Below are 15,844 nucleotides of genomic sequence, written 5' to 3' on the forward strand. Positions count from 1 at the left end.
ACTGTCTCACTCTGAATTCCTGGAGGCAGGATCGCCATTTTGGACTGAGGTAGAGGTAAGAGCCTTTGGCTGACTCTTTTGCTTTTCTGACCTTCATGTTGAACCCCAGTTTCTGTCTCTGGTTTTTTATTAATCGAGCTACACTCCATGGTGTTGTCACCATGAATTGACTTCCTATATGAAGTATGGGTTAATCACATCCTACCATATGTCACGCACAACACTTTCAAGGGAATAACAACGATTTGTAAAATTGTAAAGTTAAAGTTTTATATATAAACCTGGGGCAAGAAGGCTTTGTGTAATAAGGCAGATCTAATCTTTTTTGTTTTTCAAGACAGGGTTTCTCTGTAGCTTTGGAGCCTTTCCTAGAGCTAGCTCTTGTAGATGAGGCTGGCCTCAAACTCACAGAGATCTACCTGCCTCTGCCTCCCGAGTTCTGGGATTAAAGGCGTGTACCACCACCGCCTGGCTAAGGTGGATCTAATCTAAAGCAAGAATTGAGTATATGACCAAAGAGCCCAGGTACTTTTAGAAGACAGTCCACAGAAGGGAGTTGACTGGACGAAGACTAATTGCTCACAGTAAAAGGATCCTTCTACAGAAATCAGTAAAAACGTCATCCTAACAGAAATGTGAGTAAAAGGCATAGCTAGCAAACACGGATGACGAGCCGCTGGAGCTGGTTAGCGTGTGGCCTTGCAGGTAATTGAGTATTTGAAGGAAAGGACAGTGAGACGACAGCGCATATTCCTCAGGCGGGTGAATCATCTTCAAGTCTGACGCCACACATGGTGGCAAAGAGAGTGCAGACGTAATCAATGAGATATAAATTTCCAGCGTGTTGGCCCAGAATTTGACACGTTGCAATGAACTGGAGATGGTGGCTGCTGCCTGCTCATTCTTCATCTGTGACACTTGCCCGTGTGCTGTCGGTAGCATGGTTTGTAGCCACAAATGCCAGAGAGTTGCCTGAAGTTTGCAACTACACAGTGCAATGTGTGCTGGGCAGGAGTTAAAAGGGTATTTGTAGCATATTGAACACTCTGCAGCCCCACATAAGCTTATGAATGTACGTCCAGATGCAAGTAGTTAGAGTGGGGCTCTGACTGGAGTGGAGGAAAGGTGACCCTTAGCCTCATCTCATACCTTGTTTCTTTTTATAACATCGAGAGAGTTATAATAAGTTTAATAATACAGACATCCTTTTTTAAATGGAAATGAAGAGTAAGACTAAATACAGTTTGAAGTAACATACTCATTAAATTTGCATGACTTTGAGCAAGATTGGTATGCACATCCAAGGTAATTTTGTAGCTTATTAGGTAATTGAAGATGTGTTAAGGAATCTTCTGTAAGCTGGGTGTGGTGCTGCATACCTGTAGTGTGCACCCAGGAGGGTGAGACAGGAGTTGGAGTCTGAGGTCACCCTGTACTGTATGCTAGATCCTGTCTCACAAAAACAAGCACAAACTCCCCTTACGCTGGGAACTGGGTCACAGTCCTTGTCAGGGACCACCACTGTTGAACTGCTCCAGTTAGTACAGCATATAGTGTCCTGAACTAATTCTAGTTTTTTCTGCCCTAGATGTGTTACAGCACACCGTAATTCACAAGAAACATGCCGGGAAGAGTCCCACTGTGAAGTAGGTACCTGGTTTCTAAAGCGTAAATAAATGTCTGTGTGCACCTGCAAGTCATTAACATTTAGTTAAGCTTCTGATGTATTTATTGATTATTTATTGATCATGTATTATTTATTGATCATGACCCTGCCATTTTGCCCATTGGTTTTTTTAGTTGTATTACCTGCTGTTCTGTTTTATCTGTTTCCCACCACCTTTTACGGGAAGTTCTCTTGTGGCAGCCATCATAGTGACACACTGTGTTTCGTCCTTCTGGTGGTTACCCCAGAACTTGTAGTGCATCTCCCACCTCCTAAAGTCTAGTGTAAGCTTCCGCTTGCAGCGTTTCCCAGACAACCTAAGGAACCTGGAGCACTGCAGCGCCATTGTTTGCCGAGTTATAAATCACGATCATCGTGTGCTTTCATTCTCCTCATCTTGGTCCCTTTTTGCTCCTTGTCCCTAAGTAAGCACCCATCTGTCATGATTTTCCTTTTAAATGAGAGCACTGTTTCCTGAACTATATCTGTACATGGTAAATGTGGTTAGGCCTTGTGGTATGTGTATATACATTTCGTATTACTAGATATTGGACATAGGTGTTCACAAATACTAGGTAAGCCCCCTCTACCACTGAGCTACACTTAGCCCTGAGTGCTATTTAAGTTTTTAATCTAGAGGAGAAAAGTCTAGCTTGCCTTTTTTTTTCCCCAAAAAAAAATTATTAAATTTTTTCATCATTTGCTTCTTTTTTTTTTTTAAGCATTTTTGCTTGATCTGTGGTTCTAGGTTGGCAGTTATTTCCTGTTAGCTCTTCGAGTCTGTACCCGACTGTCTTCTGGTCACATAGTTTCCACCTGTTGTGCACAGACGCCTTCAGCCTCCTCTGATGTCTCTGGCAGCTCACATAGGATCACTGTGTGATGTGTAGCGCACACAGCAGCAGTTCTGCCCCACTCCCTTGCTGATTCTGTGGGCATCTGCTTCCTGTTTTTGTAGATCTTGGAGCTCCTTTGCGTATGACAACCCTTGCTCCTCCTTTCTGAGATCCCCTCTGAAGAAAGACTGTCACTTTAGACTGCTCTCGAGTCTGAAGCCATCACTCCTGTTGTTGAATCAGTCTCTGCTGTTCTTTTGGAAGCTTTTCCTTCTGGTGCTTTTGGGTTTTTCTGATGTATTTATTGTCTGTGATAGACTTTTGGGTTTTTCTGATGTATGATTGTCTGTGATAGACTTTGGGTTTTCTGATGTATGATTGTCTGTGATAGACTTTTGGGTTTTCTGATGTATTATTGTCTGTGATAGACTTTTGGGTTTTCTGATGTATGATTGTCTGTGATAGACTTTGGGTTTTCTGATGTATGATTGTCTGTGATAGACTTTTGGGTTTTCTGATGTATGATTGTCTGTGATAGACTTTGTAGCTGTTTTTGCATTAATTCTGTTTCTGGAATCTGTAACTTACGTCTTTTGATTTTACAAAACTCTTAACTTCTGTCTTCAGATATTCTTGTTCTGTTCTTCTGAGCCATCTTGTAAGAGTCACTGAGGTCCTTGTAAGCTGGGCTGTTCATACATCCCTCTTATTTTTTATATTTTTGTTAGGTTTTTTTTTTTTTTCCTCAAGTATATTTTCTTCAGACCAAACTTCTCATCTCGGTTTTTCTCATCAGCTTCCATCCTCTGAATTTTCACACCATTTTTGCAGTTGAAGACTTCCATTTGGTTCTTTCAGTGACTTTGCAGACTCCTCAATCTGCTGTACTTAACAGTGTTCAGAACTCATTCTGTCCCCGGCAACTTCATTCTCTGGATGTTTCTGGCCTGTCATCTTGTCTGTATTTTGAGGGATCCCAGTCATTCTGTATTGATCGTTTGTGTGCCTGTCCATACAATTCTTCGCTCAGCAGTTGTTGCCTGGTCTAGGCTGTGCAATGTCTCTGCTGAGCTGACTAACAGTGGAGCAGGGGCACCTCAGTCACACACAGACACTAATGACAAGTACACTTGCCGGTAAATTACATGTTCACTTACTTCATAGGGTATACTTGTTTCTGTATGTCTATATGCTGATCACTAGACCCTCCAAAAACAGAAACTAAGAGGTGAGAGAAAACACCCCTGCAGCTTCTTCAGGTGGTAGACTAGGTTAAGTTAGGGGACAGACTTCACACTGTCATGTGCTTTCCTTTCACCAGCAGTGTTGGTACGAGCTGCTCTCCCTTGGATGGGCTTACCGATGCAGTATGCAGAACAGAATGGAGTTGTGGATTGGAGGAACCAAGGTTGTGCCACCATCCAGCACCCAGAGCACTGTGTGACCTCAACTGACCAAGTATGTGTCAGGTTGGCGTTGGTGCCGTTTGGTTAAAGCGTTGCCACTCTGTATTTCCTAAGAAATGTTGTGTCAGGTGGCTTATCTGGTAAGAAGTGAGGAAATGTCTCAGTGTGAGGCTTTATCCTTGTACGTAATTGAATTCCTCTGGGGTCTGAAAAGGTATATCTAGATGACTTTGATCATTTGTGCAAGACTGAAACAATTTAATAAGACACTTTGTGTCTTTATTCCTAGTTCTACGTGTTCATTAAATTGTTCCAAATTATTATAGTTATTTATTTGGGTTTCAAAGGATTAGTCACCTATCAAGTCACTATCTTAATATGATGATAGGAATTTTCAAGCTGATCTTTCCTTGTACGTGTCCACAGAGGTAATGTTTCCAGACGTTACAGAGTACCTGAAAACACTGTCTCTTCCCGTGTTTAAATGCAAAGCTGTGATAAACTTTACAAGGTTGACAACAGTAACTAATGCTATAAAATAAGTTGTAGCAGTACAATGTCATAGTTTATGTGCTCAGCTGCTCTCACACAAGTAGTGAATACGGCATAGATGTGCTGGACACGGGATGTTTGTGTCCCTGGAGGGTGCGACAAAGAGAGATTTCACTACACTCAGAAACAGGAGTTTAGGACTAGACCGTGTTCACTTCTAAAAGTTCCCATTAGTATGCTTTAGACTGGTTGACTTTGGAAGGTCAAAGTGCAATTAAGGAGACCTGCAGTCAGGTAAAGGAAACATGGAGATGTGTTTTAGAGCAGTTTTTTCATGATTACTGTTAAGTGTTTGTCAGGATATGTACATTTTAGTGCTCCTGCAGTAACTTGAGAAGTGGACTGGAGATGAAGATTTGTTAGTCTGTGACAGAGAGCTGTTAGAAAGAGGAGCCCTGTTGTAATGTGCTGTAGCTGAGGTCTGTTTGTTGTTCTCTCTACTAGCCCTCTGCTGAAAAACGGAGCTTATCTTCAGGAAATAAGAAGAAAGGGAAGCCACAAATAGAAAAGTAGGTTCAATTCAATGTTTCCAGTAATAAAAAGTAGGAAAGACAAGCTTGCAGTATTTGGCTATGGATGTATTTAGTGTGTGTGTGTGTGTGTATGTGTGTGTGTGTGTGTGTGTGTGTGTGTATATATGTATATATATATGTGTGTGTGTATATATGTGTATATATATGTATATATATAGTATATTCCATTGATGTTGCTTTGCCTTTTTGCTTTGGGATTGACGTATGTAGTTGAAATTATCACCATGCAGGTGACGGAAGTGAAGCTGCTGTAAGGTTGTGCTCGGTGTGGAGGGTGGAGCTCAGAAGCACAGTGAGTGCTGACTCGCTAGGTCTTTGTTAGAATTTACTGTTAATTACTATGGAGGATTTTAGTGATACTGTATTTAGTGTTTTTGATAGAGGGCCTTACAAAAGTGTGGATTTCATATGCATGTATATATCTGTTTGGTTTAGGGAGAAAATGAAGAAAACCGAGAACAGACCGAATAGTAGAATAAACGGTATTAGACTCTCGACTCCTCAGCACGCTCCTGGCAGTACTGTGAAAGGTAAGGTCGGCTTCTCCCCAGTGACCGTCCTTCATCTGGAGTGTGGCGTCTCAGTGGATGCTGAGCTGTTGTGTCAAGCTCTCACCTGATGTGTACAGCAGTTTCCAGTTAGACATTTGTGAAGATAAAACGGTTTAGGGTCATGTCAGCAGGGGCCTGCTGCAGCGCTGGCTGGCTCTGACATATGGCGGTCGTGTCTCAGCTTTGTGGACCATCCTCGGGGAAATTGAGACCTGCTCTTGTCAGAGTCAGTTTTAGAAAGTTACTGACATTTTTATAATTTGATGACTTACTTACTGAGTTTTGTTGGACTGGGTTGTTTAGTTTCCATACCTACCATCTTTAAGGTAGGGGCTTTAAATCCCTCTGTGTTAAGGGTAAGGTTCATCTGATGGGAAAAAAAACTTTTTTTCCCCTAGTTCATTAGTTGCTTTTTTGTGTGTATTTGCATGCAGTATTAATTGTAAAAATAATAAGTAAATAAAAAGCCACAGATCTCTAGGAGAATATTCTATGTGTGCACCTGACATTAATTAACTAGCTAATTCCACAAACAGTTGTTTTTTGTTTGTTTTGAATCTTACTGTCCTGGCAACACAGTAATTTATGAGATAACAAAAGTAACAGGAATACTTCTTAATTAAAATATATTTTCAACTGGATGTTCATAGAGAGAGGCTAAATAGTATAGAAAACAAATGATTGTATTTTAAATCTCAAATCATGCCAGTTTATTGACTTAGCTAAACTGAGAGTGAATTTTCTATTGCAGTGATAAAACACCATGACCAAAGCAACTTATGAAGGAAAGTCTTTATTTAGGGTTCACGGTTTCAGAGGGTGAGTCAGTGACCACAGCGGCAGGAAGTATGGCAGCCGGCAAGCAGGCGTGGTGCTAGGGCAATAGCTGGTAGTTTGTTTACATCTGCCCACAAGCAGAATCAGAGAAAGCTAACTTGGAATGGTGTGGACGTTTTTGAAACTTCAAAGCCAGTGACACACCTCCAGTAAGGCCACGCCTCTTCATTGTTCCCAGACAGTTCCACTAACTGGGGTCTGGGGAGCATTCTCATGCAGACCACCACAAGGGGGAGAATGCCCTGGAAAGATCCATCTTGCTCATGTGCACGTGCGGTCCAGGAGCGTGTTGGAGCCCTTTGATAGCTGATGTTCCAGACAGTGAGCAAGAGGTTTGTCTGCTGATGGCTATCTGGAAATCACTCCTGCCAGGGCTTCATGGCTTCATGTCTTTGTTCTCCTGGCTCATTTTCCATATTGCTTCCATGTTTGACTTCAAAGAACATATTTAGCTGAGTTACTCTCCTGGGCAAGTCCTGTGTGTAGCGCCCTCTATGAGGTTCCACTGCCTCTTATTTCACACCCTTCTGGAACTCCTGCTCCCCCAAGGTGCTGGCAGCTGCTAATTTTTTTTTTTTGTCTCAGACATCCAGAAAGCATCACATGGATTTCATTGCCATTTATTCCATTTTTGGTTTGTTTTTGCCTTTGTTTCCGTGTCCCTTGTCCTTAGATGTGTGGCTTCAGGTTGGATGGTTGTGTATAAGCAGGAATAATGCCTCCCTCACCCTGTTGTAATGACATGTAACAGTCTGTGAGCAGACCAAACACATCGAGTGAGGGCTCAGCCATTTACTCCTTGTTCCTGTGCCACTAAACGAGAAGAAAGGACATAGTTCTAGGTTATTACAAGCTTTGTGGCATTCTAAACTTCAGTTCCTTTTCCCTTTATCTCTTTAATTTTCAAATTTTATGATAGTAATCAAACTTTTTGAGGAAGTCAAACCTTGCCCTAATTGGGTTTTTTTTGTTTTGTTTATTTTTGATATGTTTGTGTATCTATCTAGATACAGATATGTGAAATTTTTATCAAAAATAATTATGAATAGAGTGTACTTTGAGAGCATTAATGACTAGTGTAATTCGGATGCATGCTAACCCCAACCTAAGAAAACCTCTAAAATATTAAAGTGTCAATGAAGCCTTTAAGTCTTCAGTAAACTGGAAATAATTATTTTCTTCCCATATGGAGCAGCAGCTATCATGAAATGCAGATGCTGGAGCTGGGGTGCTGGGTCCTGCTGATTAGTGCATTGTTCAGCTTTAAACACACTGTAGCCCATCTTAAGATAGGTATCATTTACTTTTTAATTTTTAAATTTTTATTTTAAATTCTAATTTCTCCTTTGACTGGTAGTCTATTCATGTATCTCAGAAATATGAAAGGGAACAAAATAAAGATCTCTCACTGCTCCCTTCTGTGTTTTCTGCTTCCGGGAAGCAGTGTGTGCTGTTGGTCCTCGCTGTTGGCATCGCGTTTTCTTTGAAAACTTGCTGTCTCAGTAGTAGGAATGGTGGTGCACTCCGGAAATTGCAGGACTTTGGAGGCTGAAGCACAAATATTATCAATTCAAGGCCAGACTAGACTATTCAGTTAAACCATGTCTAAAAAAAAAACAAAACTCCCTTTATAGCTCTATTCTAAAGAGATGTACGCATTGCCACACAGAGACCATGAAGAACTTGTGTTTTGGGGCTGGAAAGATGGCGCAGTGCTTAGGAGCACTGGCTGCACAGTCATGAGGGCTTGTTAATACTGCAGCACCCACAAAATGAACTAGATGTGATCTTGCAGGAACCTTTAGCCCTGGAGCTGGGGGCCAGGGGTAGCTAACTGCAAGTTGTAGGGACATAGAATCTGTAGACTTAAAAGATAGCTCAAAGTGGGGCTACCAGGCTGATTCTACAAGAAATAAATTCTGATTAAGTTAGTAAAATTGACTTGTTTTTTATGCCTTTGTTTTAAATATGTATTTATCAGCTACTTAATAAATTTTAACATAGCTCAAAGACAATTTTTAAGTGTTGTAGGAAACAAATAATTTATAGCTACAACTAATTTTTAATAGTTCCCTTTGAAAGTTAATTAACTATTTAACGTAACTTTAGAGTTGTTATTTTTAGATATGAATTTGGACATGGGATCTGGACACGACACATGTGGAGAAACGTCTTCAGAGAGTTACAGTTCTCCGTCTAGTCCACGGCATGATGGAAGAGAAAGTTTTGAAAGTGAAGAAGAAAAAGACAGAGGTTTGCTTTTAGCAGAGGGAATAGAAAGAGGTGGGGGCGGATGAAACTATTACCTCTTAAACCACCCGCTATAGACTTAAAATTTATTATTAGGTATTTAAAAACTGCGTATGAAATGAAATAGACAGGGAACACGGCTTGTTGTGGATGGGAGACAGGCAGGGCGAGCACAGCAGCTGCTCGGCTCACACAGGGCCAGGTTTGTGGAGACTGTTGGGGCAGCTCGACACTGACATCTCTGGTGATGCCTGGGTTACTGCTTGCCAAAGCTGCTGTCTGTGGACTGGTAAGGATCTTGGGTTAGGATTAGGGGAGGGCAAGGTAAAAGGCTGTTGTAAGTAAAAATTGTTGTAAGGATCTCTTTTCTTAAGAGGTTGACCTATTTCTCCAACACATGCTATAAAGCTCCAGGCCTTTAGTTAATTTCCACCTTTCTGAGGGAGCTGATTTTGACATTTTCTGCCATTGCTGTCATTGGAGGGCCTTACTCCCTCTTCTGGTCTGACAGAGCCCCTGGAAAGCCTCTGTTTGCTGAGGATGCTCTCCCTCATGTGAGCCATCCACAGCTGCTGGCTGGCTTGGCAGTAAAGGTCCTGTGCCTAGCACAGTCTCGGTCTCCCTGTTAAAATTCTTACACCAGGGCATTTCAGCCAGACGTGACTTCTTGCTGCACAGTCTTAAGTTCACTGGGACTTCAGCTTCTGTGTCACTGTCATAGCCTGGATCACAAATAACTGAAGTCCGTCCTCACCCTGTGATGTGAAGCCGCTGCGTGCGCTTCTGCAGTTTCCTCAGTTATTGTACTTGGTTCCGTGCAGTGCACAGATAATTCTGAGTCTTGAGCGGACATCACCTAGTTGTCAGATCTGTGGGTAACTCTCGTAGCGCCCCTTTCTTACTCCCAGGCGCACACTAGGATGGAAAACTTTGAACATTTTCCAAGTTCTGAGTACACACAAAGGCCTTCAGAAGTGTGTGGCTTTGTTGTTGTTGTTATGATGCTTTGCGACTTTCTGCTTCCCAAAGTCAGTACAAAAAACATGACCCCTACATGACCCCTATAGTGCTCCAAAAACCATAGTGTCATTACTGTGACTTCAGACTTAAAGCTTTAATTCATATGAAAATTTAACTGACCATCTGTATGAAAGATGGCTTCTGTTTTCTTTTCTGACTTGTTTTTTGTTCTTAACTCTGCACTGATGGATGGTGAACCTCCAGTGCCTTGAAAAGGTTATTTAAAGTTCAGCAATAAGTAGTGTAATACTTTATCTATTAGTGAACATGTTTGCATTAGTATAAGTCCCCCTCTAATAGAAATTGAGACAGTTCAGCTAATAACACTTGATATTCTATGTCAAGTGGGTTCTGTTTTGCTTTTCTTTAGGAAGGTTACTTTTGATACACTTGTTTCAAGAATGTTTGGCATTGTCAACTACATATAACCACTTTTTGCCTTAGTGAACTCTAAGCGCCAAGTGTAATGCTGCTTGGTTGATGAACAGAAAGTTCTTCCAGTCGGTATGATGTCTAACTGCCGTGTAGACTGAGGTGCTATGTTCACCGTATATACACAGTGCCCCAGTTAGTGCCGTGACTCTGCCGTGTTCACAGTATATACACAGTGCCCCAGTTAGTGCCGTGACTCTGCCGTGTTCACCGTATATACACAGTGCCCCAGTTAGTGCCGTGACTCTGCCGTGTTCACAGTATATACACAGTGCCCCAGTTAGTGCCGTGACTCTGCCGTGTTCACAGTATATACACAGTGCCCCAGTTAGTGCCGTGACTCTCTGCCGTGTGTACCATGGTAAACACAAGTGCGGGGCAGTTTTGTGTCTGCTGTGTAGTTGTGGAGAAATAGTGGTGCTTTCTTATCCTGCGCTTTGTGTTCCAGAATGTTCATTGTTGGACCAGTACAAGTAGCCTTAAGTGTTCCCTGTTGAATATATATATATATATATAGTGGTACAAATTCTTACTCTGTTTCCTACCTTAAGCATTTGAATTAAATATTGTCCTGATCATAGTTCTTAAATTGAACATTTGTAAGACAAATTTAAAATCAGGTTTATGATGGTACAGAACTAAGTTGATTATCTAAAACTGCTGTGTAATGCTTTTCTCAGTAATAAGGTCGTAGTGCATGTGTGTCTCTGTGTCACACTTTGGTGACCTTTGTTACTGTTTGAGAGAGTAAAACATACCGAAAGCCAAAGATCAACAGAAGTTAGCGTGGACAGTTGAAAAATGTGATGGACAGACACATTCCAGACTTAGATTCATTTTAGATATACCTTGATGTTAGTTCTAGTAAGAAAAATAGGAATTCAGCCTGGGTTAATCCATGTTTGTATATTTTCTTTAGACACGGACAGCAATTCTGAAGATTCTGGGAACCCATCGGCAGCCAGGTTTACAGATTATGGCTCTGTCAACCAGACTGTTGCTGTCAAGCCACCTGTCCAGATTATCTCACTGGGGAGTGAGAATGGAAGCCTCTTAGAAGCCCCATTGACCTCACACAAGTACCCGCATATCCCCTTCATGCCAACGCTGCACTGTGTCATGCACAATGGTGCCCAGAAGTCAGAAGTTGTCATTCCTTCACCGAAATCTGCAGATGGCAAAACAATGGGGATGCTTGTTCCTAATCCTGTGGCTATTTCTGCAGTGATGGAGCCTACAAATTCAAGTCCTGTTGGGATCCTAGGCCCAGCAGCTTCTGGAGACACAGAGAAGCACCTGGAATTGTTGGCTTCCCCGTTACCTATCCCATCGTCTCTCCTTGCACACAGCAGTGCTGCTCCTGCTCTGCAGCTGACATTGCAGAGGATAAAATTGCCACCTCCGCAGGGGTCTTCTGAGAGTTGCACAGTTAATATTCCACAACAGCCAGCCGGAAGTCTGAGCATGGGATCACCAAATACTGCCTTTATTCCTGTCCATAACCCAGGTAGTTTCCCAGGATCTCCTGTAGCTGCCTCGGACCCCATCACAAAATCTGCATCCCAAGTGGTAGGACTCAATCAAATGGTGCCTCAGATTGAGGGAAACACAGGAACAGTCCCTCAGCCTACCAATGTGAAGGTAGTTCTTCCTGCAGCTGGCCTCTCAGCCGCACAGCCACCAGCTTCCTATTCCTTTCCAGGATCGCCCCTTGCTGCCAGTGTGCTACCCACCCAGAATTCCAGTGTGCTCAACACAGCCACTTCTGCCCAGCCAACAAGTGGAGGCATCAGTCAAGCCCAGTCCACAGTTCCTCCTGCTGTTCCTACCCACACCCCAGGCCCTGTCCCCAGCCCCAGCCCTGCCTTGACACACAGTACTGCTCAGAGTGATAGCACATCTTACATTAATGCTGTGGGGAGCACAAACGCTAATGGAACCATAGTGCCACCACAGCATTTGGGCTCAGGTCCTTGTGGTTCTTGTGGGCGAAGGTGCAGCTGTGGGACCAATGGAAACCTCCAGCTAAATGGTTACTATTACCCCAATCCCATGCCTGGACCAGTGTACCGCGTCCCATCGTTCTTCACTCTGCCATCCATTTGCAATGGCAGCTACCTCAACCAAGCACATCAGAGCAATGGAAACCAACTTCCTTTTTTTCTGCCTCAGACTCCATATGCAAATGGACTGGTACATGACCCAGTCATGGGGAGCCAAGCCAACTATGGCATGCAACAAATGGCAGGATTTGGGAGATTGTATCCTGTATATCCAACACCTAATGTAGTTGCCAATACCAGTAGTTCTGGGCCCAAGAAGAATGGGAATGTGTCATGTTACAATTGTGGTGTAAGCGGACACTATGCACAGGACTGTAAGCAGTCGTCCATGGAGGCCAATCAACAAGGTAATCACACTAACTCCCAGAGGACTTGTTTCTGAGTTCCCCCATTTCTTCTTCCTTCTTGATTATGTGATTCTGTCTTAGCAGAAAAGATCCATTTGTGTGTTTGTTTACAGAGGCTGTATTTTCAGTGACAAATCAAAATGCAACCAGAGAAACTCTAGTGTAGATCCAGGTCATGTAGCGCAAGGAAGGTCAGAGGAAGCTTAGTTGTCACTAAGAAATAAACACCAGAGGACTTTTTAGAAGTTATAATCCTCTTTCATAGAGGAAGCAAAGTTTTCAAATATCGAAAACTGGGATGCAAGCTAAGTTACCTGGCATACAAGGTTTTTAGTCTGGTTAGAGTCAGTGTGCAAGAAGTTGGCTCATGTGTGCCCATGCTGCCCTTTCGTTCTATACATGTAAGGGAAAAAAATTCAAGAGCCCATTGAATTTTTACAGGAACAAAGTGATTTGAACAGAGTTTGGGAGTTAAGAGTGGAGTTGAACAGTGCTAACACCAGAAAGAAGAACGTGCACTCAAACGGGCATGGGTGCAGGGCCAGGTTCAGTTCTGACCGCTCCTCTCTCGTGCATTTGGCCTTTGTCGTTGTGCCAAAATCTTATCCAGAAAAGGTCTTGAGTCAGGCAGGTATCAGGCCCTCTCAAAGGGAAATCCAGTTAAATAGCTTTAGGTTATACTTGAAGCACAGGCTTGCTGTTGCTTCTGGGAGAGAATAACTTCCTTGCTGTTTTTGGAGCGGAGTTAGTGCTGAAGTAGGGCCTTTGGAAGCATGCCCATTTGCAGTCTTGTGTAGTGGTGTGTGATACATGTAGTCATAAGCGGTGACTTAGCCGTTCTGTCTTTCCTGTTTTAGGCACTTACAGACTGAGATACGCACCTCCCCTCCCCCCTTCTAATGATACGTTGGATTCTGCAGACTGACCGAGTAAAGCTTGCCTACTTAATGCACTCAAGTGTGGGGAGTCATGGGTGTGGAGGGGAGGAAAGGAAAGGTATTTTGTTTCTTTGTCTGTACACTTCCTACATTTCCATGCAGTTGGGAGTTTTCATTTCTCTTGTACCAATGTCCAAACTAAGAAAGAATGCAATGCTCCTGAGCCTCTGGTCCCCTGGTTCAACAGCAGGCCTGTATGACATGTGTAACTTAAACTTCAGACAAACTCGCGAACGAAACGCATTGATGTGTGCTTTTTTACACTGAATACTTGCTGTGTGCAATGTTTACTGAATCTGAACTGTGTGTCGACCTTATTTGTTCTCACAACACTGGCATCGGCCGTACGGTTGGGAAAGTGTGCTGCTCGCGGCTTTCTCACGCTGACCCTGGCCTGCCGCGGGAGTGCTCAGCACTGCGCTTGTTGCGCTTCTGTGACCTGCTCTGTATGACAGGGAACATGTCTCACCATTCATTTTAGAAGTCAGATCCCCGAGAAGTATGTATATATGTCATGAAAAGCGCCACGTAAATACATATATGCAGCACTTACCCGAATACCCTGGAAACAAGTGGGAGAGCGAGTCAGACTGGGAAGCTGGAGCAGAAGTGGACAGCATTTCCTTCCATCATACCCTTGTAGCCTGTGTCTTCAGACAGAGTGAGCACACTGGTGTGGATGTTGTCTGTACGCTCGTGTCTGTGATGACTGTCAACAGCCAGTTCTGCTTGTTGTCTACACCTCGACCTGATCAGACACTGCTTGAGTGATGTCCTCTTCTGTGCACCAGCTGTGACAGTGTCACATGTGTTTCCATGTGTGTGGGTTGTGTTGTCTGCTCCCCACCTGTGTCACTGTTATGACCGCTTCACGATGCTGACAATGTGAACGACTGGACTGAGTGGGCTGGGACGGTTCAATCATGGCAGTGTCTGCCGCTAAGTTTAATGCTGCTGGGGTTTTGTTTGTGTTTTATTTTTTTAAAAAAAGCCAATCTATGTACTAAATTGCTTCCAGGTAATTTTTGATTTCCTGAAGTGCACTGAGGTTATCTGGGAGAGTGGATTTATCTTCAGTGACTGCTGCACTCCACAGTAGTGAACAAGTACGACCACGTGGTTGTAAGCCTAAGGGGTAAGAGGGTTTCCATTCCTCAGTAAAAATGGAGAGGTGATTGGTTTGTGTTGTGGGGAATACAGTTGGGGTGTGGCAGAGGCACTGAAATGTTTGGTCTGGGTTCAGAAGCCAGATATTGTGAGACAAAAAAAACTTGAAGAACACAGAATCTAGTTCACCACTTTAAAGTAGCGTTTATATCTATAGCCCAATGTACATTCTGAGACCCTCAGGGGAGAGGAAGGGGGTGGCTGTGTAGGTGAGAGCTTTAATTTAGAAGGAAATTATTTTGATTAAATATATTTTATTTGATCTGGGTATTTTTGGACCACATTATTAATTGCTAAGCTGCGGTCGAGTTGTTCGGGGAGAGTATCTAAGCCTTGTCCAGGTGCGTGGTGACTCCTTGCCAGGTGACTGGAGCTTCTGTTGTGATCTCCAATACTGTACTGTACATAGGAGGTGTGCTGCCTTCTCCTCATTTGTATGTTTACCATATACTTTGATATTTGAAATGTTATGTACTGGAAAGGCCACTTATATTTCTAGGACAGATTGGATTTTATGCAACCTTTTTCCTTGAATTAACAGCAATAAAAAAAAATGAAAACAGCTTAAGAATTGTGCCTTATTGCAAGTTTTATAAAACTAAAAATGGGTTTTTGTGGTGATTTTTCTTTTAAAGAATAAGTTCGTTTCCCCCCTCACGTGGCAGTGTCTCCCACGTGACTCCCGGCCTGCCTGGTCTCCATCTTCCCCTAGTGTGGTTGGGCTTCAGCCTCTAACGGAAGGGAAGCCCCTGTCTTCCAAGAAACTAGACTTCTGATTTAGGGTCCCCCTTACCGACCCCGTAGCACAAAGAACCCAAATTTAGCATTTTGTTTTCTCTCTCTTTTGGGGTGAGGAGGCTGTTGGAGGCACACAGCTATCATGGTTCAGTATTGGGGTCTTTTCCTTGTCTTTCGTTCTTCTGTGATCCAGTTTGAGTAGACATGTCTAAGACATTGGAGGCCAGTTGGCCTGCTGTGTGCCTCTGCCCTGGAGCAGGATGCTGAGGGCTCATGTCTTGAACTGTGAGCACAAAGCAGAGATGGCTGGAAGCTTTGAACTCTCGTAGCCTGCCTCCAGTGGCACACTACTCCACCAAGGCCATACTTGCGAAGCCTACCCAAACTTCACCAGTCACCAGTCGGGAACTAAGTATTCAATGCCAGAGACTGTGGGGGACATTTCTCATTCAAGCCTCAGCAGGCACCAGTTTCCCCATCTCCCCTGTGGGTGTGCTGCTCCCACCCC

General features: G+C 43.2%; 1 protein-coding gene across 1 annotated transcript in view; it reads left to right on the plus strand.

Moving 5' to 3' along the window:
- Zcchc2 (zinc finger CCHC-type containing 2) overlaps positions 1–15,169 on the plus strand; it is a 46,205-nt gene extending 31,036 nt beyond the window's left edge. Inside the window, 8 exon segments of the mRNA XM_048443746.3 lie at positions 1,589–1,646; positions 3,824–3,863; positions 3,865–3,960; positions 4,905–4,969; positions 5,429–5,523; positions 8,506–8,634; positions 11,003–12,493; positions 13,351–15,169. Coding sequence (XP_048299703.3) covers positions 1,589–1,646; positions 3,824–3,863; positions 3,865–3,960; positions 4,905–4,969; positions 5,429–5,523; positions 8,506–8,634; positions 11,003–12,493; positions 13,351–13,418 — 2,042 coding nt within the window. The 3' untranslated portion in view covers positions 13,419–15,169.
- Positions 15,170–15,844: the final 675 nt, after the last annotated feature.

The sequence above is a fragment of the Myodes glareolus genome, chromosome 5 (genome assembly GCF_982192425.1).
Source record: "Myodes glareolus chromosome 5, mMyoGla1.1, whole genome shotgun sequence".
Classification (NCBI taxonomy): domain Eukaryota; kingdom Metazoa; phylum Chordata; class Mammalia; order Rodentia; family Cricetidae; genus Myodes; species Myodes glareolus.